Genomic DNA, 23,625 nt, shown 5'->3' with positions numbered 1-23,625 from the left:
TTTTCATTCCAATCCCAAAGAAAGGCAATCCCGAAGAATGCTCAAACTACTGCATAATTGCACTCATCTCACACGCTAGTAAAGTAATGCTCAAAATTCTCCAAACCAGGCTTCAGCAATATGTGAACTGTGAACTTCCAGATGTTCAAGCTGGTTTTAGAAAAGGCAGAGGAACCAGAGATCAAATTGCCAACATCTGCTGGATCATCAAAAAAGCAAGAGAGTTCCAGAAAAACATCTATTTCTGCTTTATGGACTATGCCAAAGCCTTTGACTGTGTGGATCACAATAAACTGTGCAAAATTCTTCAAGAGATGGGCATACCAGACCACTTGACCTGCCTCTTGAGAAACCTATATGCAGGTCAGGAAGCAACAGTTAGAACTGGACATGGAACAACAGACTGGTTCCAAATAGGAAAAGGAGTATGTCCAGGCTGTATATTGTCACCCCGCTAACTTATGTGCAGAGTACATCATGAGACACGCTGGGCTAGAAGAAGCACAAGCTGGAATCAAGATTTCTGGGAGAAATATCAATAACCTCGGATATGCAGATGACACCACCCTTATGGCAGAAAGTGAAGAGAAACTTCAAAAGAGCCTCTTGATGACAGTAAAAGAGGAGAGTGAAAAAGTTGGCTTAAAGTTCAACATTCAGAAAACTAAGATCATGACATCTGGTCCCATCACTTCATGGGAAATAGATGAGGAAACAGTCGAAACAGTGTCAGACTTTATTTTTTGGGGCTCCAAAATCACTGCAGATTTTGGTGATTGCATGGTGATTGCATGGTGATTGCAGCCATGAAATTGAAAGACTCTTACTCCTTGGAAGGAAAGTTATGACCAACCTAGACAGCATATTAAAAAGCAGAGACATTACTTTGCCAACAAAGGTCCGTCTAGTCAAGGCTATCATTTTTCCAGTGGTTATGTATGGATGTGAGAGTTGGACTGTGAAGAAAGCTGAGCGCCGAAAAATTGATGCTTTTGAACTGTGGTGTTGGAGAAGACTCTTAATAGTCCCTTGGAATGCAAGGAGATCCAACCAGTCCATCCTAAAGGGAATCAGTCCTGAATATTCATTGGAAGGACTGATGCTGAAGCTGAAACTCCAATACTTTGGCCACCTCATGAGAAGAGTTGACTCATTGGACAAGACCCTGATGCTGGGAGGGATTGGGGGCAGGAGGAGAAGGGGACGACAGAGGATGAGATGGTTGGATGGCATCACTAACTATATGGACACGATTTTGAGTAAACTCTAGGAGTTGGTGATAGACAGGGAGGCCTGGCATGCTGTGATTCATGGGGTCACAGAGTCGGACACGACTGAGCGACTGAACTGAACCATTTCTCCTACCACAGTGTGGCCTTAGGCCAAACTACAGGGAGGGAATACAGCCTCACCCATCAGCACAAAAATTGGATTAAAGATTTACTGAGCATGACCTTGCCCACCAGAGAAAGACCCAGTTTTCCCCAGAGCCAGTATCCTCAAGAGGATAAGTATAAGCCTCTTATCCTCATCCATCAGAGGGCAGATAGAATGAAAACCACAATCACAGAAAACTAACCAAACTGATCACATGGATCACAGCCTTGTCTCATTCAATGAAACTATGAGGCATGCTCTGTAGGGCCACCCAAGATGGACAGGTCATGGTGGAGAGTTTTGACAAAATGTGATCCACTAGATAATGGAAAGGCAAACCATTTCTGAACTCTTACCTTGAGAACCTCTTGAACAGTATGAAAAGGCAAAAAGATATAACACTGAAAGATGAACCCCACAGGTTGGGAGGTATCAAATATGCTACTGGAGAAGAGTACAGAAATAACTCAAGAAAGAATGAAGAGATGGAGCCAAAGCAAAAACAATGCCCAGTTGTGGATGTGACTGGTGATGAAAGTAAAGTCAGATGCTGTAAAGAACAATATTGCATAGAAACCTGGAATGTTAGGTCCATGAATCAAGGTAAATTGGAAGTGGTCAAATAGGAGATGGCAAGAGTGAACATCAACATTTTAGGAATCAGTGAACTAAAATGGATGAGAATGGGCAAATTTAATTCAGATGATGATTATATCTACTCTTATTGGTAAGAATCCCTTAGAAAAAATGGGTTAGTCCTCATCATCAAAAGAGAGTCCGAAATGCAGTACTTGGGTGCAATCTCAAAAACAACCTTGATCTCAAAAACAATCTCAAAAACAAACAAATGATCTCAGTTCATTCCCAAGGCAAAGCATTCACCATCAGAGTAATCCAAGTCTATGCCCCAACCACAAGGCCAAAGAAGGTAAAGCTGAATGGTTCTAAGAAAACGTATGAGAACTTATAGAACTAACACCAAAAAAGAATGTCCTTTTAATCCTAGGGGACTGGAATGCAAAAGGAGGAAATCAAGTGATACCTGGAGTAACAGGCAGGTTTGGCCTTGGAGTACAAGATGAAGCAGGGCAAAGGCTAACAGAGTTTTGCCAAGAGAACGCACTGGTCATAGCAAATACCGTCTTCCAACAATGTAAGAGATGAGTGTACACATAGACATCACCAGATGGTTAATACTGAAATCAGATTGATTGTATTCTTTGCAGTCAAAGATGGAGAAGCTCTATACACTCAGTAAAAAGAAGATGGGAAGCTGACTGTGACTCAGACCATAACTCCTTTTTGAAAATTCAGACTTCAGTTGAAGAAAATGAAAAGAACTAAGACATTTGAGTATGATCCAAATCAAATCCTTTATACAGCAGAAGTGACAAATAGAATAGAATGCCTGAAGAACTATGGATAGAGGTTCGTAACACTGTACAAGAAGCAGTGATTAAAACCATCCCCAAGAAAAAAGAAAGGCAAAAATGGCTGTCCGAGGAGGCCTACAAATAGCTGAGTAAAGAAGAGATGTGAAATGCAAAGGAGAAAAGGAAAGAAATATCCATCTGAATGCAGAGTTCCAAAGAACACAAGGAGAGATAAATAAACCTTCGTAAGTGAACAACACAAAGAAAGAGAAGAAAATAATAGAATGGGAAAGGCAAGAGATTTATTCAAGAAAATTAGAGATGCCAAGGGAACATGTCATGCAAAGATGGGCACAGTCAAGAACAGAAACTGTATGGACCTAACAGACATGGAAGATATAAAGAAAAGCTGGCAAGAATATACAGAAGAACTATACCATAAAGATCTTAATGACTCATATAATCATGATGGTGTGATCAACTGTGGTGTTGGAGAAGACTCTTGAGAATCCCCTGGACTATAAGGAGATTAAACCAGTCAATCCTAAAGGAAATCAGCCCTGAATATTCACTGGAAGGATCTTTGGGGAAGATTGCTTAATTGTGAGCCTTTCAGGGGCCATTGGTCTTCTGATCTTAACATATCTAATATGGATCCCAAAGATCTTCCAATGAAGCAGGGCAATTGAAATGAAGTATTTCCCATTTTTATAAACTTTATTACACCAAAATACAAATGATGCTGAAGCTGTAGCTCCAGTATTTGGCCACTTGATGTGAAAAGCAGACTCTTTGGAAAAACCCTTATGCGGGCAAAGATTGAAGGCAGGAGGATAAGGAGACAACAGAGGACAAGATGGCATCACCGATTCAATGGACATGAGTTTCACCAAGTTCCGGCAGATGGTGAAGGACAGGGAAGACTGGAGTGCTACAGTCCATGGGGTCACAAAGAGTTGGACACAACTGAGCGACTGAACAACAGCAAGAGAATAACCCTGGCCACAGTTCCTCACTTGTTCCCACAGCCGCTCAGCTGTTCACATGGGTTTGAGGAGAAAGAAGTAAGAAAACCATAAAGGAAGCCTTAGAGGAAACTCATATTACCAGATATTTGCACATTACCAAATTAACCAGAATAAGCTGGAAAGTCATATTAACATAACTTCACAGTCCCATTAGACCAATGACCTTCCCCAAAGTGCCTTATAAATGCAGTTTCCCTTCACGGGGAGAACACACCAAATTTGAGCCAATGTACCCCAGACTGATCAAAAAGGCCGTGGTAGAGCCTTGATATCACGCTGTTTTGGGGTAAAAGTTATTTGCACATTTAACTTACAAAAGAAAGTAGTGTGTTTTAGAGAGTCAATCAACTTGTCCCCCACCATCAAAGTTACCTGGGACTCCTCTAGAGGAAATTAGTATTGGATGCCTCAAGTCCAAGAGAGCCCCTGGGCCTACTCAATATGAGTGTTCCTCTCCTTTGTAAAGTGCTTCTGACCAGATTGCTTAATTGTGAGCCATTCGGGGTCATTGTTCTGATCTTAACATATCTAATATGGACCCCAAAGATCTTTCCTTCAGGACAGATGAAACATTTCCCATTTTTATGAACTTTATAACACCAAAACACGAAAGACACAGATGAATTCCAACTAAAACATGAAAAATTTCAGCATCTTTGCACAGATGAACCGATTTCCCCAATTAGGTAAATAAGTTTACCTCACAAAACAAATGAACTAATTCCAACTAGGCTGCCCACCCTCACAAGAACTAGCTCCCCAATGAACCAGTTCCAACTGAACCGATTCCCAAATCAGATAGATAAGTTTACCTACAAAACAAATGAGCTAATTCCAACTAGGGTGGTCTTGCCCCACAAGAACTAGTTCTCTAAATGAACCAGATCAGGGTAGAGTCCAACAACGCTCACCCCCTGGGGTACCCCAACCATATTGGCTTGTCCCATAAAGGAAGAGCCCGCAACGAGGGGGGAAAATGCTCCTGCTCTGCTCACTGGAGCGACTCACGCTCCAAAATTGAGCCTGTCAGTTCATAACACAGAAGGGCACACAAAACGAGTGAACCAGCTGAACCAGCTGTCGATTTGGGTAGACAAATTGAGTCCATGGACTCTCTAGAAATTTGTGGGTTCCTTGTCTCAATGGCCAAGTGCTGGAGGTAGCCAGTGCCACTTCAGGGACTCTTTAAGGAAAGAACCTCAGGACAAATAGTCTCAGCAGCTGCTGGGTCTTGCCCAAGTATTCCCCGATAAGAGCCGGCTGGCTCCGAGCAGCAAGGCTCCTGGCTGGCTCAGCCAAATTTTACCTCATCCAAGCTCGCTCTGCTTGCCACACGACAGGCCAATGGATCCGAGGGGTTGAGGCAATGAAGAGACTTTAACTGGGGAGCTGGCTGACCCAGAAGATGGCAGGGGAGTGTCTCAAAATAACTATCTTGTCAGAGCCTGGTTGCCAGGTTCTTTTATAGATCAGAGATTGGGGGGAGGTGAGGAAACAAAGTAAAAAGACTGTCCAGTCCTTGCAAATGTCCCCTAGAATGCCAAGCCTCCGGCAGGGGAATGTGTTATTTCCCTTCCTTACAGTCAGTCCTTCACAGGTCAGCAGCTCAGGTTATCTCCCTGAGTTGGGCCATGATGTATGTTTATAATAACAAAAAAGGGTCAAAGTCACAGAAGCAGATTCAGTGTACATTGAAAATTAACCCTTCTTGGTTGCATACATATATAAAAAACACCAATTATATATATATATATATATAAATTCTGGGGCTGAAAGTGAAGTTGCTCAGTTGCGTCCAACTCTTTGCGACCCCATAGACTGTGGCTACCAGGCTTCTTGGTCCATGGGATTTTCCAGGCAACAGTACCAGAGTGGGTTGCCATTTTCTTCTCCAAATTCTGGGACTAGTGGTGCCAAATACGGGGGTTAGAAAGGTGAAGCATGGGAACCAGTGTGTGCCTTCACTAAAATGTGGAGAGCAGCGGTCCAGAAACCGTGGCACATGGGTTTTGAGTTCTGTGAAGAGGAAGCAGAGGGTGCTTCAGGGGTTTGAAGCAGGGACCCTGCTCTGTGTGAGTGAGGCTGATGCTGAAGTGAGCTGGCCTGGGAGCAAGGAGAAGTCTCCCAGCAGAGGGCACCCCTGGGGAAGCAACTCTGAGGTGGGAAAGACTCACAGAACCGAGGCTGGTGTGTCGGTGTTGGTTTGACCCAGAAAAAGGTCAAATTTACTTTAAAAAAAAAAAAAGAAAAGGAAAACAATCAGTTAAGAGCAGCTCTCTGGGGAGAGAGTATAGCAGGAGGGAAGAGAATCGGAATGGAGACTGAGCTTCTCCAAGGCTTATTGATGGAGTGGAGTGAAGTGAAAGGCGCTCATTTGTGTCCAACTCTTTGCGACCCCAAGGACTGTCCATGGGATTCTCCAGGCCAGAATACTGGAGTGGGTAGCCTTTCCCTTCTCCAGGGGATCTTCCAAAACCAGGGATTGAACCCAGGTCTTCTGCATTGCAGGCAGATACTTTACCAGCTGAGCCACAAGGGAAACCCCTATTGATGGAGTGGAAGGTGGCGGAAGGCCTGTGGGGGATTCTGGGGCACTCTGCATTCTGTCTTCTTTTTGTGTGACAACTAGGGAGGAGCTGGGGAGGCAGGTAGTGGTCTCCCAGAGGAGCAGTGCTCTCCTTTGGTGAGAGACCACCCCTCACTGCTCCAAGATCCAAGTGGGGTGTTCCCCTTCCTACCTCTCACCCTAGAGCCTTGCAGGGACCTCCAGGTAACCAACTGAATTAGGCCTCTCTCTCTTCCTGAGAGCACCTAGCCATTCATTTTCAGGTTCGATCCTTGTACTTTAATTTCTCAATTATTTTTGTATTTATTTTTAAAACTTCTTCATTTCTATCACTGTATCTCAAATTGACTTCTCTTTGAGTGCTTTGTTTAAAATGCAGATTTCTGGGCCCATCTCAGTTCTACTGCATGAGAGTCTCTGGAATTGTCCTTGAAATCTGATCTTTTTTTTTTAATTGAGCTATAACTGACATAAAATTATATTAGTTTCCCATGTACAACTTCATGATTCAGTATTTGTATATATTGCAAAATGGTCACCATGGTGTCTAGTTAATACCTATTATTACACATGGTTATAGTTTTTTTTTCTTGTGATGAGAACTTTTAAGATATAGTCTCTCTAAGAAATGGACTTGAAGTGGTCCATTTTTGGAACAAAGTAGCTGGCCTTGGGTGGAAAATTATTAGCAAACAGTTTTCCATTCAGAGCTAGCTCATTTTATCTTGAAAAATTACTGGCAAGCTAGTCTTGCCTAACAGCTTACAACTGGAGAGTCTCTAAGCTAACAGGATGCTTGGGAAGGGATAAACTAAAGTCCTAGTTGAGAAATGTGAACTTAGGATGGGAAGGGAGAAGAAAGAATACCCTATGAGAAGTAATGAAGTCTGGGAAGATTGTAACCCCATAGTACTCAGCCGACGAGGAACCGGGGAGGGATTTGTGCTCCAGGGAATAAAAGTGATGCTGTAACTGTCCTGGGTGTGTCTGCCCACCAGACACCAGATCTTGCAAGACCATCATTAGAAGTCTTGCTTTCGCTGTGCTGCGTGTCTCTGAGTCCATCCCTTGGTTTTGGGCTGGTGAGTGTGTTTCTCACATTCTTTTAGCAACTTTCAAATACACAATACAGGATTGTTAACTGTAGCCACCATGCTACCCATTACATCCCCAGGAAGGTTTGACCACATTCACCCTTTTCACCTACCTGCCCGCTTTGGCAACCGCCAATCTGTTTTCTGTTTCTAAGTGTTTATGTTTTTAGAGCCCACACATGAGTGAGATCATATGGTGTTTCTCTCTCTCTGACTTATTTTACTTGGCACAATACCCTCTAGATCTACCTGTGCTGTGGCAAACGACAGCATTTCCTTAAGGAAAATGTGGTGTATATCTATCTATCTATCTATCTATCTATCTATCACACACACACACACATCTGGAATATTATTCAGCCTAAAAATCTTGTTATTGGGAGGGGAGTTTGTGGAAGAATGGATACATGTATATGTCTGGCTGAGTCCCTTTGCTGTCACCTGAAACTATCACAACATTTTTAATCAGCTATACTCTAATGATGCTGTTAAAGTGCTGCACTCAATATGCCAGCAAATTTTGAAAACTCAGCAGTGGCCACATGATTGGAAAAGGTCAGTTTACATTCCAACCTCAAATAAGGGCAATGCCAAAGAATGTTCAGACTATCGCACAATTGCACTCATTTCATATGCTAGCAAGATCATGCTTAAAACCCTGCAAGTTAGGCTTCAACAGTATGTGAGCTGAAAACTTCCACATGTTCAAGCTAGATTTAGACAAAGCAGAGCAGCTAAAGATCAAACTGCCAACAGCTGTTGGATCATAGAAAAGCAAAGGAGTTACAGAAAAACATCTACTTCTGCTTCACTGACTATACTAAAGCCTTTGTTGTGTGGATCACAACAAACTGTAGAAAATTCTTAAAGAACATTGGGGTGCACGTGTCTCTTTCAGATCTGGTTTCCTCGGTGTGTATGCCCAGAAGTGGGATTGCTGGGTCATATGGCAGTTCTATTTCCAGCTTTTTAAGAAATCTCCACACTGTTTTCCATAGTGGCTGTACTAATTTGCATTCCCACCAACAGTGTAAGAGAGTTCCCTTTTCTCCACACCCTCTCCAGCATTTATTGCTTGTAGACTTTTGGATAGCAGCCATCCTGACTGGCGTATAATGGTACCTCATTGTGGTTCATATACACCATGGAATATTCCTCAGCCATTAAAAAGAATTCATTTGAATCAGTTCTAATGAGATGGATGAAACTGGAGCCCATTATACAGACTGAAGTAAGCCAGAAAGATAAAGACCATTACAATATACTAACACATATATATGGAATTTAGAAAGATGGTAACGATAACCCTATATGCAAAACAGAAAAAGAGACTCAGATGTATAGAACAGACTTGTGGACTCTGGGAGAAGGCGAGGGTGGGATGTTTCAAGAGAACAGCACCAAAACATGTATATTATCTAGGGTGAAACAGATCGCCAGCCCAGGTTGGGTGCAGGAGACAAGTGCTCGGGCCTGGTGCACTGGGAAAACCCAGAGGGATCGGGTGGAGAGGGAGGTGGGAGGGGGGACCGGGATGGGGAATACATGTAAATCCATGGCTAATTCATTTCAATGTATGAGAAAAACCACTGCAATGATGTAAAGTAATTAGCCTCCAACTAATAAAAATAAATGGAAAAAAAAAAAGAAAATTCTTAAAGAGAGAGGAATAGCAGACCACCTTATCTGCCTCCTGAGAAACCTGTATGCAGGTCAAGAAGAAACAGAACTGAACATGGAACAATGGACTGGTTCAAAATTGGGAAAGGAGTACGTAAAGGCTGTATATTGTCACCCTGCTTATTTAACTTTTATATAGAGTAGTTCATGGGTAGTGTTGGGCTGGATGAAGCACAAACTGGAATCAAGACTGCAGGGAGAAATATCAATAACCTCAGATATGCAGATGACACCACCCTAATGGCAGTGGAACTAAAGAGCCTCTTGATGAAGGCTAAAGAGGAGAGTGAAAAAGCTAGCTTAGAACTCAACATTCCGAAAACTAAGATCATGACATCTAGTCCCATTACTTCATGGCAAATAGATGGGGAAACAATAGAAACAGCCACAAACTTGATTTTCTTGGGCTCCAAATCACTTCAGATGGTGACTGCAGCCATGAAATTAAAAGATGCTTGCTTCTTGGAAGAAAAGCTATTACAAACCTAGGCAGTGTATTAAAAACCAGAGACATCACTTTGCTGATTAAGTTCCATATAGTCAAAGATACAGTTTTTCCAGTGGTCATGTGTGGATGTAGGATGTGAGAGCTGGACCATAAAGAAGGCTGAGAACCAAACAATTGATGCTTTTGAACTGTGGTGTTGGAGAAGACTCTTGAGAGTCCCTTGGACTTCACAGAGATCAAACCGGTCAATCCTAAAGGGAATCAGTCCTGAGTATTCATCAGAAGGACTGATGCTGAAGCCGAAGCTCCAATACTTTGGTCACCTGATATGAAGAGCTGACTCATTAGAAAAGATCCTGATGCTGGGAAAGATTGAGGGCAGGAAGAGAAGGGGACGACAGAGGATAAGATGGTTGGATGGCATCTCCAATTTAATGGGCATGAGTTTGAGAAAACTGTGGGAGATAGTGGAGGACAGGGAAGCCTGGCGTGCTGCAGTTCACAGGGTTGCAAAGAGTCGGACACGACTGAGCAACTGAACAGCAACAATACTCCAATAAAAATAAAGTTAAAAAAAAACCTTATATTAACAAGTTCATCAGGGGATTCCTATTTCACGCTAACTGGCAATGTTGTATGAACTATCACCTGAGTCTCGAGTTTTATATTTTCATCCTTTTGTCTTTGAACACTTCTTGATAGTATTATATTTTGAGTAGTCTTAATCCCCCATGCGCCTTTAATGCTATATGCTATTTTGTTTATTTTGGTATTATTGGCAGGTGGGTTCTTTACCACTAATGCCACCTGGGAAGCCTGTTGGTCTCTAAGTCAGGTTGCAGTTGACATAAAAGACGCCTTTTTAGGCGCTTAGTTCTATGAATTTTGGCAAAAATGTGTAGCCGTGCACCTGCTACCATACTCAAGACCTAGAACATTTCCCCCAAAGCTCCCTTGTGTGCCTTTGTGGTCAGTTCTTATCCCCGCTCCCAGGCAATCACTAATCTGTTTCCTATAGTTTTGTTTTTTGCAGAATATTATATCAATGAAATCAGTTTAAATGTAGACTTTTCAGTCTGACTTTTTTCACTAAGTACAAGCATTTGAAATCCATCATGTTATTCAATTCATGAGGAGTCACTCTCCTTTTTATTGCTGAGTAATACTGCATGGATATATCAGGTTTATTTATCCATTCATGCTGGTCTCTTTCTAATAGCTTCATGGGCATTCAGGTTTGGGGTGCAACTTTGTAGGCTCTAGGACTACAAAGACCAAGTTCATATTCCAGCTCAGCTACTCACTGTGTGACCTGGACCTCAGCTTCCTCGTCTACTAAATAGGATAACAAAGGTACTCAATAGGCTTATTTTGACAATTTGAATGGGCTTAGAAGAAAGCACTTAGAACACCTTCTGAAACATAGCAAGCTCTCAGCAAATATTCATGTTTTATTCTCTTTTGACTAATTTTCTTTTGCTTTAAAACTTTTGAAATTTTTTTTATCACGCAGATTCTGGTTGCGTGTTGTCATTTCTTTTAATGTGTTAAGCAAAAATTGAAAAATGAGAGCTACATTGAGAATTTCCCTAGTGCCACGATAGTGTTCAGCACATGACATCATGTATAATCACATAACAAATCAATAAATAGGTATTGCCTCAGTTTTTATAAATGAGGGGTGGAACCTAATTCTACTTGACGACAAAGTACCAAGGCGGTCCATGCCCTAAGCAAGATGCTTCCAGAGTGTGTTCCTTTTTAGCAGAATCAGGAACTTATACTTAACAAAAACACTGCATCTGGGGAACTCAACCCAGTGAGAGCAGGCATGTCTCTTTCTTCTTAACAATGCCCTTTTACCTTCTCCTTTCAGTTCTCAGTTCATCTGATGACTTATCAGTAATATACAACATATATAAAATCAGCTAGACAAACTGAGACATCATACTTTCCATCAGTTCTGCAAGGGTGTAAAAATAAAAATTTAAAGGTGTGTGTGTGGAGGGGGGGTGGTGGGGTGGGGTGGGGGGGAATAAAACCAGAAATGAGATCAATAGTGCCTTCTAGTGGACATTGTTAGCACTATCAAACCTGAGCTGCTGCCTTTCCAGCTGTTTGAGTTAAACTATTCCCAAACTTTATAGAGCAGATCAAAATATCTAATTGGAATAATCTTTCATATGAATATACCCAAATTCTTCCATAATTCAAATCTATCTGTAGTGAAGACAGAGCTTAAGTGTTAGCATGTCCAGAAATAGCACACTTTCATGAAGTAATAATGAACCTGAATCTATTGTCTTTATATAGCCACTGCTCACCAACCAAAATCTAACCGATGAGGCTAAGTGGGAAGTTAAAAATACCCACTCAAGGTAATTTCCAGCATGATTTTAAAATGGCAACTGAGTAATCCTGAACCCCCTAGCAAGGTTTCTTGCAAGAATAAAAACAGGAAGTCTTTGACCAAGCTGTCAGAGCCTTCTTCCAAGTATAATTGGTGGAAAAATAACTCATGGAAGAAATCTAAACTTTGTTCAATGACTACTAAATATTACTACTTTACTAGGCAATTTACACACATTATATTATTTAATCTTTGCAGCATATCATATCTGACTCCTGACTCTTCCTCTTGCTAGCTAAATGGCACTGGGATAACTTGACCTGTCTGAGCCTGTTTATTCATCTATGGATAACAGCATCTCTTAGAAGTGATAGTAAGAGTTGAATGAGCTCTTAAATGCAGAGAGCTACATACCTTAAAAGGTTATATATTTTATGCATTCACTTAAAAGAGTAGTTGCTGGTGCTGCATCTTTCCAGACCCAGGGGGTCCCTGGAATGCCTCTCCATTATCGGAGGTGGGCATAGACTATAGTTGTCTCTTTAAAAGAGCAGGTTAGGATCACTCAGTTTGGGCTCTGCTACCTTTCTACACAGAAGTGGATTTAGGGACTGTTTTATGTCCCAAATATTAGCCCTCCTTTTCCCCCACTAGATACAAGAGGAAAATTTACAGTTAAGTCCAGTTAATTTGGGGAGGGCCATCTCTGAAATCTCAGTTCTCTGTGACGTATAACGAAGTTTCCTCCTGTATTGTCTTCCTAGAATGATGGACATGAAGTTGTCTCTTAACCTACAGACTTTAGGAGTCTTGTCAATTTAACAGTCTTTGGATCATTATGTATTTGATGGGCTAGGTTGCTTGCCATTCTTCTGAAATACCAAGCTCATTTGTGCACATTGTACATCTTCTATATCTTGTTAACTTTGCCTGTCATTCTCTTTGCATTCTTTTTCATTTGACAATGTCATTTAGTTTCAGAACCAACTTATGTATCTCCTGCTGTATGAACAAGTCCTATGTCTCCATACTTCCCTTTGGCCATGTGACCTGCTCTGTCCCCATTGCTCACGCGGCATACTGTCAGCTTCTTCAAACTGCACTAGCCACCAGGTCTTGTCCCAAAAAGAGTCAACTCCTAAGGGTAGGAGATGACTCATTGGAAAAGACTCTGATGCTAGGAAATATTGAGGGCAGGAGGAGAAGGAGGTGACAGAGGATAAGATGGTTGGATGGCATCACTGACCCAATGGACATGAGTTTGAGCAAACTCTGGGAGATACTGAAGGACAGGGAAGCCTGGCATGCTGCAGTTCATGGGGTTGCAAAGAGTCGGACACGACTGAGCGATTGAATGAGACCAAAAAGGGCTGGGGGCCATTCCCAGCTGTGGCCGTCATTTCCTGCCACACTCCCCATTTCCCCTCCCTCCCACTTCTCTGCGGTTGCACTCTAATAAAATCTTGCAAATAAACTGTTATATCAGGCTCTGTTTTTTAGGAGTCTGAACTAAAACATGTGACCCATACTTTACAAAGCGCCTGGTATAGGGGAGAAGCTTAAATACTGAGAGTCAGCACCTTCAAACTGACAATGATTTCTGGAGATTAACACTCCGATGCATAATAGAACCACATAACACTGTAGGCAATCTGGTTCTAGCTTTCTTGTCCTTTAGGGATTTGTGGGAATCCAGTGAAATTTATTTTTTGGTTAAATTTATTGGTTAACATAAGCCAAAATTGATGGCGTAGTCTAGAGGAGATCTTATTTTATATTTCCAAGAAAAAGACCAAGGCTACTGATGATTTGGTAGCTCCTCCTTGATTAAATAAACTTCAGATGAAGATTTCACTGAAATCAACCCTTTCCCTTTCATCATAACAATTGCCTGTAGCTGTGCCAAATGTGTTTCCCCTATAACGAGATCAGTGCAATCAGAATCTTTTTATGACTGAAATATATTGAGACTTTTTCTATGAACATTTTGCTCTTTAAAAACACCTTCAGACTTTCCTGGTGGCCTAGTGGCTAAGTTTCCATGCTCCCAACGCAGGAGGTTGGAGTCCTGATCCCGCGTCAGAGAACTAGATCCTACCTGCCACAACTAAGAGTTCAAATGCTGCAATGAAGACAGAAGATCCTGCATGCTGCAACTAAGAGCCAGCACAGCCAAATAAATATGGAAATAAAAAAATAAAAACATCTACTGTTCCACGTTAACTGGCTTCTTAGAAATGTTTTTGCTCTCAGACATTATTTCCTTGATAGCTCAGTTGGTAAAGAATCTGCCTATAATGCAAGAGACCCTGGTTTGATTCTTGTCTGAGGAAGACCCTCTAGAGAAGGGATAGGCTACCCACTCCAGTATTCTTGGGCTTCCGTTTGTGGCTCAGCTGGTAAAGAATCCGCCTGCAATGTAGGAGACCTGGGTTCGATCCCTGGGTTGGGAAGACCCCCTGGAGAAGGGAAGGGTTACCCACTCCAGTATTCTGGCCTGGAGAATTCCATGGACTGTGTATTCCATGAGGTCACAAAGAGTTGGACACTACTGAGCCACTTTCACTTTCATCATTTCAACAAATTTTTTCTACATTAAAATCAATCACACATAGGTTCACTGCCTTTAGTTATTTGACAAGGACTGACAGGAAATAAAGGTAAATAAACAAGATGTGGCCAGTATGTGGAGGCAGTATATTAAACAGACTGTGGAAGACGCTTCCTAGGGATTTGTCTCCATCGTGGTGCAAAGGTTGAGTTAGGGTTAGGAAGCCACAAGCAGCTTGAATAAAAAAAAAAAATCTCATTGAGAGACTCTGAATGTAGCCATTGAGACTTATACTGTAGATTTGTGGGCAGGATTGTCTGTGCAAGTTTTTATGTCGGTCTCTCCATTGAGGCTGGGACTCTGGGGTTTTTTCTTCCTCTTTACATCGTAGATGTTTAGGTCATGTTTGAAAGACTAAGGGGATACACAAGTGTCAGTTCTTGTTGATGTTTCTGTCTGAGAGGCTCACTTCTCCTAATTTTATAGTCCCAGAGCAGCTGCCTTGAGTTTCCCAGAGGACTTGTTTGGCCGTGTCTGACTCTTTGAGACCCCACGGACTGTAGGCAGTCCATCAGGCTCCCGTATCCATGGAAATTTTCGGGGTGAGAAAACTGGAGCCGGTTGCCATTTCCTCCTCCAGGGGATCTTCCCGATCCAAAGATCGAATCCACGTCTCTTGTGTTTCCGGCATTGGCAAGCAGATTCTTTTACCACTGTGCCACCTGGGCCTGGAAATAAATCTACTTACTCATAAGGCCCTTTGATTGTTCACAATGGGACAAAGTACCACGGGCAGAAGGGTGTTATCAGAATTAATCAGAGGCTGTCCAGATTGGCGGGCCTCACATTTAATGTCTATCCATGTCATACATTCTTCAAGCACCATTTCCTCTGGTATTGAACTCTGTTCCATTTATTTGTTTTTGAAGTAAGCCTGTCAGCCCTACTATCTCACATTTATAGGGACACTAGTATACTCTATTTTCTTCACACCAGATTCCAGTTCTCCCCTCACCCATGAGATGACCATTTCTAGAGAATATAGGTCAGATACTTACCTGAGTGTAATGGCCACAGACTTTGTTGCATTTCCGAGTCTTGAAGTCATAGTATTTAACTTCATCATACCAGTCTGTGATGGCTGAAGACACAGAAAAAATGGATAGAGACCCAGTCCAGAGGTTTTCTCCCAGTGAAGTGAAATTTGGGTGCAGCTTGTGGGGTAGTTTCAGCTGTTGGTTGTGTGCAAACTCACAATGGCTTGCCCATGCTTTTGCAATCTGAGCTAGTAGTGGGTCCCATGTCTGCAGAAATAAATAGGAAATAGTAGGAAAGTCAAGGCTTCAGCTCATTATACAACAGTGTAACCAGAGGGGGCAAAGTGGGAATTTGCCTGGGAGGTGAGGTGCCACGGCCGGAAAGGAGAAGGACTGTAGAGATGGGGTTCCTTCACTTGTGGAGGATCGTATTATAGTCTTTATATTCTCACTAGGGTTTGTGGGAGACATGATAATCTGGTATCAAGGAATTTAGAATCAAAGAGAGTGACACAGACCAACATTTCATGAAGGCCAATTATGTTGCAAAATAATATATGCTGGTTTCACACATTTTCTGCAATTTTCATATCCCAAATAGCCCCTCTACTAGCAGGCTCCAAGAGGTTAAAAACCAGACCAAAACCACAGACCCAGGATTTAAACTCAAGCCTGATTAAAATCCTAGCCTTTCCCCTGGATCCCCCGCTGCCCTCCTGAGAAAGTCAGTACTCTGCCAGCAATAACAAAAAAAGTTGAACAGTGAAACAACAAAACCTCACAAAAATTAACAGACCAAAAAAAGAAAAATGGAGAACTAAACGCCACCTGAGACCTGAGGAAAGACGTGCCTTAAAAGAGAAGTAGACACACAGGCTGAGCTTGCTTATAGCGAGAATTGAGTGGGCAGAGCAAGCGGGGTTTGCTTTGATCACAAGTGGTGAAATTACTGCACACTTTCATCACAGAAGGAAGTGATCACAGGGTTCCAAGGACTCACCACCCAAATCAATCCACATCCCTTGTTTTTGACTGACTTCTGCTGCAAGCACTGAAGTTTTCTTACCATGTACAGCATATCACTGGCTGCTGGAGTCACTGCTGATCGGAACTTGTTATGCATTCGAACACAGTCTTTGATAAAATCTTCGTTTTTGATATCTGGCAAACTATTTGCTGGAGAGGAAGAACTGGAGACCACGGAGAGCATCCAGGCTGTCAGAGCAAATGTGACTCGCACGCCCAGACTGTCTGGCATGGTGCCCCGGGGGCTGGAATCCAGAAGCACTGTAGGTTCCGAGGGTATGTGAGTCAGCTTTACAAAGCACAGCCGACTTCAGCTTTGAGAAAACGGAAAGCAAAACATGAGTTCATCACAAGTTTGAAGAAAAGGGTTTCTCCATATATGGTTTGTGGCTCATTTTGTGCCTTTAACCCCGTCTTTTCGGTGATTCTCAGTGACAGAGCACCTATTGCAACATGGATTTTTACGAGGCTATCCCAGACTTTCATTTGAGTTGCGGGATGTTTCCAAAGGAAATTCTGGAATTTCCAGAAATAATAGTCTCAATTTTAAAAGAGGTTCTGGTGGTGAAATAAAAACACGTCTCTTATTTCATTAAATGTCTTGCAAAATACTTAAAAACATTTTTTTTGGAGTCAAATCAGCACCCTGTGGTTAGAATATCTGGTAAACATCATCACTTGACCTAGAATTCATTCACAGTGGTGCATGTGATGGGACTCAGTTGATTTTGTCGATCCCCACCCCACCCCCCCACCCCCCCGCCCGCCCATCAAATGAAAAAATAAAAGTTATGTAAATTTTTAGAGGCAGCGGGCTACTACAGCGGCCAATGGATTCCTACTTTTGCAGCCCTTGCTAAACCTCTGTATGCTCTTCCCCCCAGATAACAGTCCAGAGCCTATTTCCTGGCCCTTTGAAGGCAATAATCTCCTTTGAAACTTCAACATGAGCTTTGCCCACGCTCTAAATCCCTGGCTTACCTTATTTTGACAACCCTGTTCATCTACTGTTGGCCCAAAAGTTCATTCAGGTTTTGCTGCAAGATATCATGGAAAAACCCAAACAAACTTCTTGGCCAATCCAATACACTGTCATGAAAACAGTGGGCCTGCTGCAGGCACGCTAGGATGGCGTCTGTGTCTCAGACACATCCTAAGGCTTGTTTTTCATGCAGTCAGATCCTGTGGCATCAAGTGCGCCCTCTTGCGCGCATGCGGTGGTGCAGCCGCTGCCTTGATTGACAGAGCCAGTAGCACATGCCAGGCTCCCCCCTTCATCTCCGTGCTCCCCAGGGGGTCAGCTAGTCTCTAAGTTCACCGGATGCAGCACCTCTTGGCTGCATGACAGATCACTCAAGAGCTGGATCTTTCATCCTCTCACATGCTTTGCTAATACTTTTGAATTCAGCGACTTCCCCACCCCTCTCTGATGATGGGGAGTCCTGCTCTAGCCTATGTGATTGCTTCGCAGTTGCAGAAATGGTGTCAAAGCCACAAGTTGCTCTCCCAGACACCCCTTGAGATAACCTAGACTGACTTCTATTTTGTGATGGTGCCTGTCAATGAGATTTCTGGGGAAACATGCTAATTGGTGATGCCACAGCTTCCCCTCTGAGTCTCCTGAGGTGTCTTCTTTAGCCACAGTAACAGTCAGCCCAGGTTGCTGAACTCATAGCTCTTCCTGGAGCTTGTACCCTAGCAGAAGGGAAAACGGCTGCTATTCACAGACTTCAGACGTGCTTTTGGACAAATCATCCTCTTGGCACGTTTGGAAATGCCATGAGTTCTTAACCTCTGTAGCTATGCTCCTACTGATAATGGTCCTATGATGGCTTCCTTATCACAAGATATCATCTCCCTTCTCAAACTGCTGCTGTTCATAGTTCAGCTCATATCAAGGAAGTGCTATATCTTTAGAGAATGATCAGGCTAAAACGGTTGCTAAACATCAAGCTCCAAATGGACACCCTTATTCCCTCTCTACCCAATTTAAAAAATATTTTTAAAACTTTTAATTTTATATTGGAGTAATAGCTGATTAACTATTAATGCTGTGATAATTTCAGGTGGACAGCAAGGGGACTTGACCGTTTAAATCACACGGAACAATTGAAGTGCTTACTTCAGATAGAGGGTATGTGTGCTCAGTGGCTCAGTCGCATCCAACTCTTTGCGACCCCATGGACTGTCACCACCAAGTTCCTCTGTCCATGGAATTTTCCAGGCCAGAATACTGGAGTGGGTTGCCATTTCCTCCTCCAGGTTATCTTCCTGACCCAGGGATAGAACCCTTGTCTCCTGCAAGTCTCCTACGTTGGCCAGCAGATGCTTTACGACTGAGAGATGGGGGAAGTCCTGGTCGTATATCCATCCTCCCCCAAACCCCCTCCCAGCCAGGCTGCCGCATAACATTGAGCAGAGTTCCCTGTGCTATAGAGTAGGACCTTGCTGGTTATCCATTTTAAATACAGTAGCGTGTACATGTCCATCCCAAACTCCCTAATTATCCCTTTTCCTGACCCTTCCCCGACAGCAACCATAGGTTCATTGCTTTTATTCTTTTATTTTTTCCACAGTAGCAAGCAAATAGGATTTATTTTAGAGAAAAAAGTACAAAGCTCTCAGCATGACACCGAGAGGGCATAAAGTGTCCTCATTTGCTTTTATTCTTGACTGATATTATCAACCATTAAACAAATGTCCAACAATCTGAAGAAGCAAATGAACACAAAAGGGTGCCAAAAAATTACCAGATGGATACATCAGGCCAAATGGACTTTCTGTAGCCTCCTTTCCTTGACTCTTTTGACTGATATCCCATCAAGTGAGATAAATTTGCAGATGGGGGATAAGGAACAAGAAAGTTGGTTTTGCCTCGGCATCCATAAAATTTCTGACCAAATTAGTTCCCTGTGCACTCCTTGTAAACCTCCCCACACTTCTGAGAAATTCCTGGGATACCCCAGGAAATCCTCCAAGGCCACTTTCCCTTTGGGACTCTCCAAATGAATTTTATGGGTTTCCTCCTAGCTTTAGGCTAATCTCACTATTTTGCTGCTGTCTGCATATTTCAGGGATGGACTGAATCCTATTTGACTTACATGTGGTAAAGACATTCATAACTGAGGTTATTCCTCACTGTGGCATTCCTTTATGGATTAAATCAGATCGAGGAGCTAATTTTACAGACATAAACCACTTGCTTGCAAAAACTCTGGGGTACTCTTTAGAATTTCATGCTCCATATCATCCTCAGTCATCAAGGAGAGTGGAATGTTAAAATCTAGACAAGAAAAAACTTTAGGAAAGGTTCAGAAACTGGACTTTAATGGACAGAATCTGTGCTGATGGCCCTTTTAAAGAGCCAGAATACTCCGAATAGGGCACATGGACTGAACCCTTTTGAAATGGTCTCTGGATACCCAATGTCAATTGGCATCTCTAAACCTTCCACTTCTGGGTTAAATGAAGATGATGGGAACTTAAGTGAACAATCTGATGTTATGATTAGCTATGTTCAAGAATGAGTGTACTTGAAATGAATATCATGGGGCTTGACCTCTGCTAACTGACAAGCCTTGCCATTCTTTCAACCAGGAGCCCAAGTGTACATCAAGATCTTTAGAAGAAAGCTTGTGGTGTTACCTCCATGGGAAGGACCTTATGAGGTACTAAGAACCACCTACACTGCTCCCCAAAGGAAAACCCTTCTGGATCCATGCAAACCATGCCAAAACAGGTCCGGAACATCCCTCTCAAGACACCTGGGGGAGACAGATACTACAGGTCACTTTAAGGATCTCCAGGGCCAGTTCCCAGGTCCCAAAAGTAGACAGCATCATGAAGCGGACAGCTTTTCCCAAGATCACACATTAAGAAACCTCACTTTCATTTATTTCCCCATCCCTGCTTTTAAGACTCCCTGAATACACACACTAAAAAGAAAAAATGACAGAAAACCACCTCTTCTTGTTAATGAATCCTTTCTCCACATGTACTAAGCATTTATTAGGAACCTAGCTGGAGAATGCTTTTCTCTTTCCATCCTATTTGTCCACTAAGTCTCCAGTATGGGCTTATTTTCAACTTGTGTCTTGCTCTTACTAACCCTCTCATAAGGGAGTAAGCCTTATGCCAATTTACCAAACCCTGGCCACGTGAACTAATCAGTCTATTGATTATGTCAACACCCAGGGAGTGCAAAATAGCCCCCATTAATCTTTGTTCTTACTAATGTGAACACAAAGTGAGCTAAGTACAGAAGGTGGATGAGTGGCCAGGTATGATATCCACAAGAAAACCATCAGTCTGCCCCTCTTTAGTGAGTCATTTGGGCCCCAGAAAAACTCTGTAGAAGCCCAAAGACTGTCCCTTACCCAGATAAAGATAATAGGTGGAAAGCTTTCTGTTTTCTTTCCTGGGTAACCTACCAGGGCAAAATCACAAAACAAATTCTGTGGTTTGATTCCACAGGTGTAATCTTTGAATCTCTTAAGGAAATTGTAAGTGACTCTAGCAGCTCCCTTTTGGGCACAAATGTCTGTCAAATCACTACATGTCCTGGATGTCTCAAAAGTCACCTGCTGAACTTCACTGGTAGTCCAGGGCTGAGACTGCACGCTCAGTGCAGGTGGCCTGGGGTGGGGAACTAGATCCCACATGCCACAAAAGATCCTGCATTCTGCAAGGAAGATGTAAGATCTTGTGTGTCACAAATAAGACCCAGCATAGCAAAAAAAAAAAAAACAAAAAAAAACACACCCCTTGTATACTTTGGGCTACTGCAGCTGTCCCCATGATAAGGCTGCCCTAAACCATAAGCTATATTTGGGTGGATCAAAAATCTAAAGTTACTTGGTTAGGTGACAAATAAGCTTTATAGCTGCCAAAACCAAACTGTGGACCTCTTACACCAGTTATTTTGTTCTCTGTTTCTCTCTCACAGATTGACAGGGGCATGTGGGGAATGGAGGTGTTTGGACACTATAGCACCACTTAAAATGGTCACCCACTTCCAACAACGCAAGAGAAGACTCTACACATAGACATCACCAGATGGTCAGTAGCAAAATCAGATTGACTATGTTCTTTGCAGCCAAAGATGGAGAACCTCTATATAAGTCAGTGAAACAATACTTGGAACTTACTGTGGCTCAGGTCATAAGCTCCTTAATGCAAAATTCAGGCTTAACCTGAAGAAAGTAGGGAAAACAGCTAGACCACTCAGGTATGACCTAAATCAAATCCCTTATATATACGGTGGAGGTGATGAATAGATTCAAGGAATTAGATCTCATAGAGACATTAAAAAAAAACTAAGATCATGGCATCTGGCCCCATCATTTCAGGGCAAAGAGATAGGGAAACAATGGAAAGAGTGACAGACTTTATTTTCTTGAACTCCAAAATCACTGTGGATGGTGATTGCAGCTATGAAATTAAGACGTTTGCTCCTTGGAAGAAAAGCTATAATAAACCTAGATGGTGCGTTAAAAACCAGATGTCACTTTGCTGACAAAGGTCCATATAGTCAAAACTTTGGTTTTTCCAGCCATCATGTATGGATGTGAGAGTTGGACCATAAGAAAGGCTGAGCACCAAAGAATTGATGCTTTTGATCTGTGGTGCTGGAGAAAACTCTTGAGAGTCCTTGGACTGCAAGATCAAACCAGTCAATCCTAAAGGAAATCAGCCCTGAATATTCATTAGAATGCTGATGCTGAAGCTCCAATGTAAAGAGCTGACTCATTGGGAAAGACCCTGATGCAGGGAAAGATTGAGGGCAGCAGGAGAATGGGGCAACAGAGGATGCGATGGTTGGATGGCATCATCAACTCAATGAATACAAGTTTAAGTAAACTCAGAGTTTCCTGGTGGCGCAGCTGGTAAAGAATCTGCCTGCAATGCAGGAGACCTGGGTCTGATTCCCGGGTTGGGAAGATCCCCTGGAGAAGCCAACAACTATCCACTCCAGTATTCTGGCCTGGAGAGTTCCATGGACTGTATAGTCCATGGGGTCGCAAAGAGTCGGACATGAGTGAGCGACTCACTTGAGCAAACGCTCAGAGATGGTGAAGGACAGGGAAGCCTAGCGCACTGCAGTCCATGAGGCTGCAAGAAGTCAGACACGCCTTATTGACTGAACGGCAATAACGACCACAGCATGCTAACCGTGTTTGTGAACCACTCTTGTCTTTTTTATGCGACAACCAGATGTGTGAAGGTTCCCACTTAAACGGTCAAGACGATGTGGGTTTGGATGCTAGGGTCCTTCTGTGCCCAAATACTGCACTGCAAATGCCAGCCAATTTATAAACATAAGTTACTGTGTTCATAAAGTTGTGCCAGATAGACACACTAGCTGAGAAATCACAGAGAATCTGCCATGTATCACAATTTCAAGGTCTTTTCAACACTGAGGATCTTATTCCCAAGCTTTAAAGACTGTAAATTGGAAAAAGCAATCTTAAAAATCTTTTCACAGTAGTGGAAAAAGACTTCAATATTGCTATGCAAACCTTGAAAATACTACAGTCAGAAGTTACTAGCTTAGCCCCTGTGGTGCTCTAAAATCATCATGCCCTAATTGTGTAATCACTGGTGAAAAATTGCGCTTTCTGTGAATCCAACAGGGCAAATAATATCTAATTTACATCTACTAAAAGAAGTTTAACAGATTTTCTGGACAAAGTCCTGAGAGTGTTAATAGCTTCAGTAGGGAAGTCAGAGGTCTCCAGGAGGCAGGAGGAAGTGAACTACAAGTGGCAGATAGTTTTTTCTTTTTTTCTTCTAATCCTGCGTTGTCATGGCGACACCTGGTTCCACCAGAATTTAACTTTGTCTCAAACCTTGAGTTAAGCACTGTGTTTTTCTTATGCAAACCTTTTCTTAAGCTGTATTAATGAACTGTGTATTTGCTTGGGAAGCTGCCTTTCTTCAAGACTCAGTTTTGTGGCCCAGGATGACTCACCGGCTGCCACTGCTATCTCAGAATGCATGTTGTGGGGGAGGGGCCTGGTGCCACTCGCTCTTGAGGTGTTTCCTTGCTCTAATTAGCAGCTTTGCCAATAGGTATGTAACTCCTTGCCAGAAACT

The 23,625-nt window shown here is 42.6% G+C and overlaps 1 protein-coding gene across 4 annotated transcripts in view; it reads right to left on the bottom strand.

Moving 5' to 3' along the window:
• GLIPR1 (GLI pathogenesis related 1) overlaps positions 1 to 23,625 on the bottom strand; it is a 75,115-nt gene that overhangs the window by 25,000 nt on the left and 26,490 nt on the right. For 3 of the 4 annotated variants that reach the window (XM_070454227.1, XM_070454226.1, XM_070454224.1), the window contains exons 2-3: positions 16,571 to 16,844; positions 15,526 to 15,771 (exon numbers count right to left, since the gene is read on the bottom strand). In XM_070454227.1, coding sequence (XP_070310328.1) covers positions 15,526 to 15,771; positions 16,571 to 16,762 — 438 coding nt within the window. In that variant the 5' untranslated portion in view covers positions 16,763 to 16,844. Of the gene's footprint in view, positions 1 to 15,525; positions 15,772 to 16,570; positions 16,845 to 17,511; positions 17,677 to 23,625 lie in introns of those variants that run through there. The other variant, XM_070454223.1, reaches the window with a different exon arrangement.

This window comes from Odocoileus virginianus, chromosome 24 (assembly GCF_023699985.2).
Source record: "Odocoileus virginianus isolate 20LAN1187 ecotype Illinois chromosome 24, Ovbor_1.2, whole genome shotgun sequence".
NCBI classification, from domain to species: Eukaryota; Metazoa; Chordata; class Mammalia; order Artiodactyla; family Cervidae; genus Odocoileus; species Odocoileus virginianus.
The sequence above is the reverse complement of the archived record's forward strand: the minus strand, read 5'-3'. Positions and strand labels throughout refer to the sequence as shown.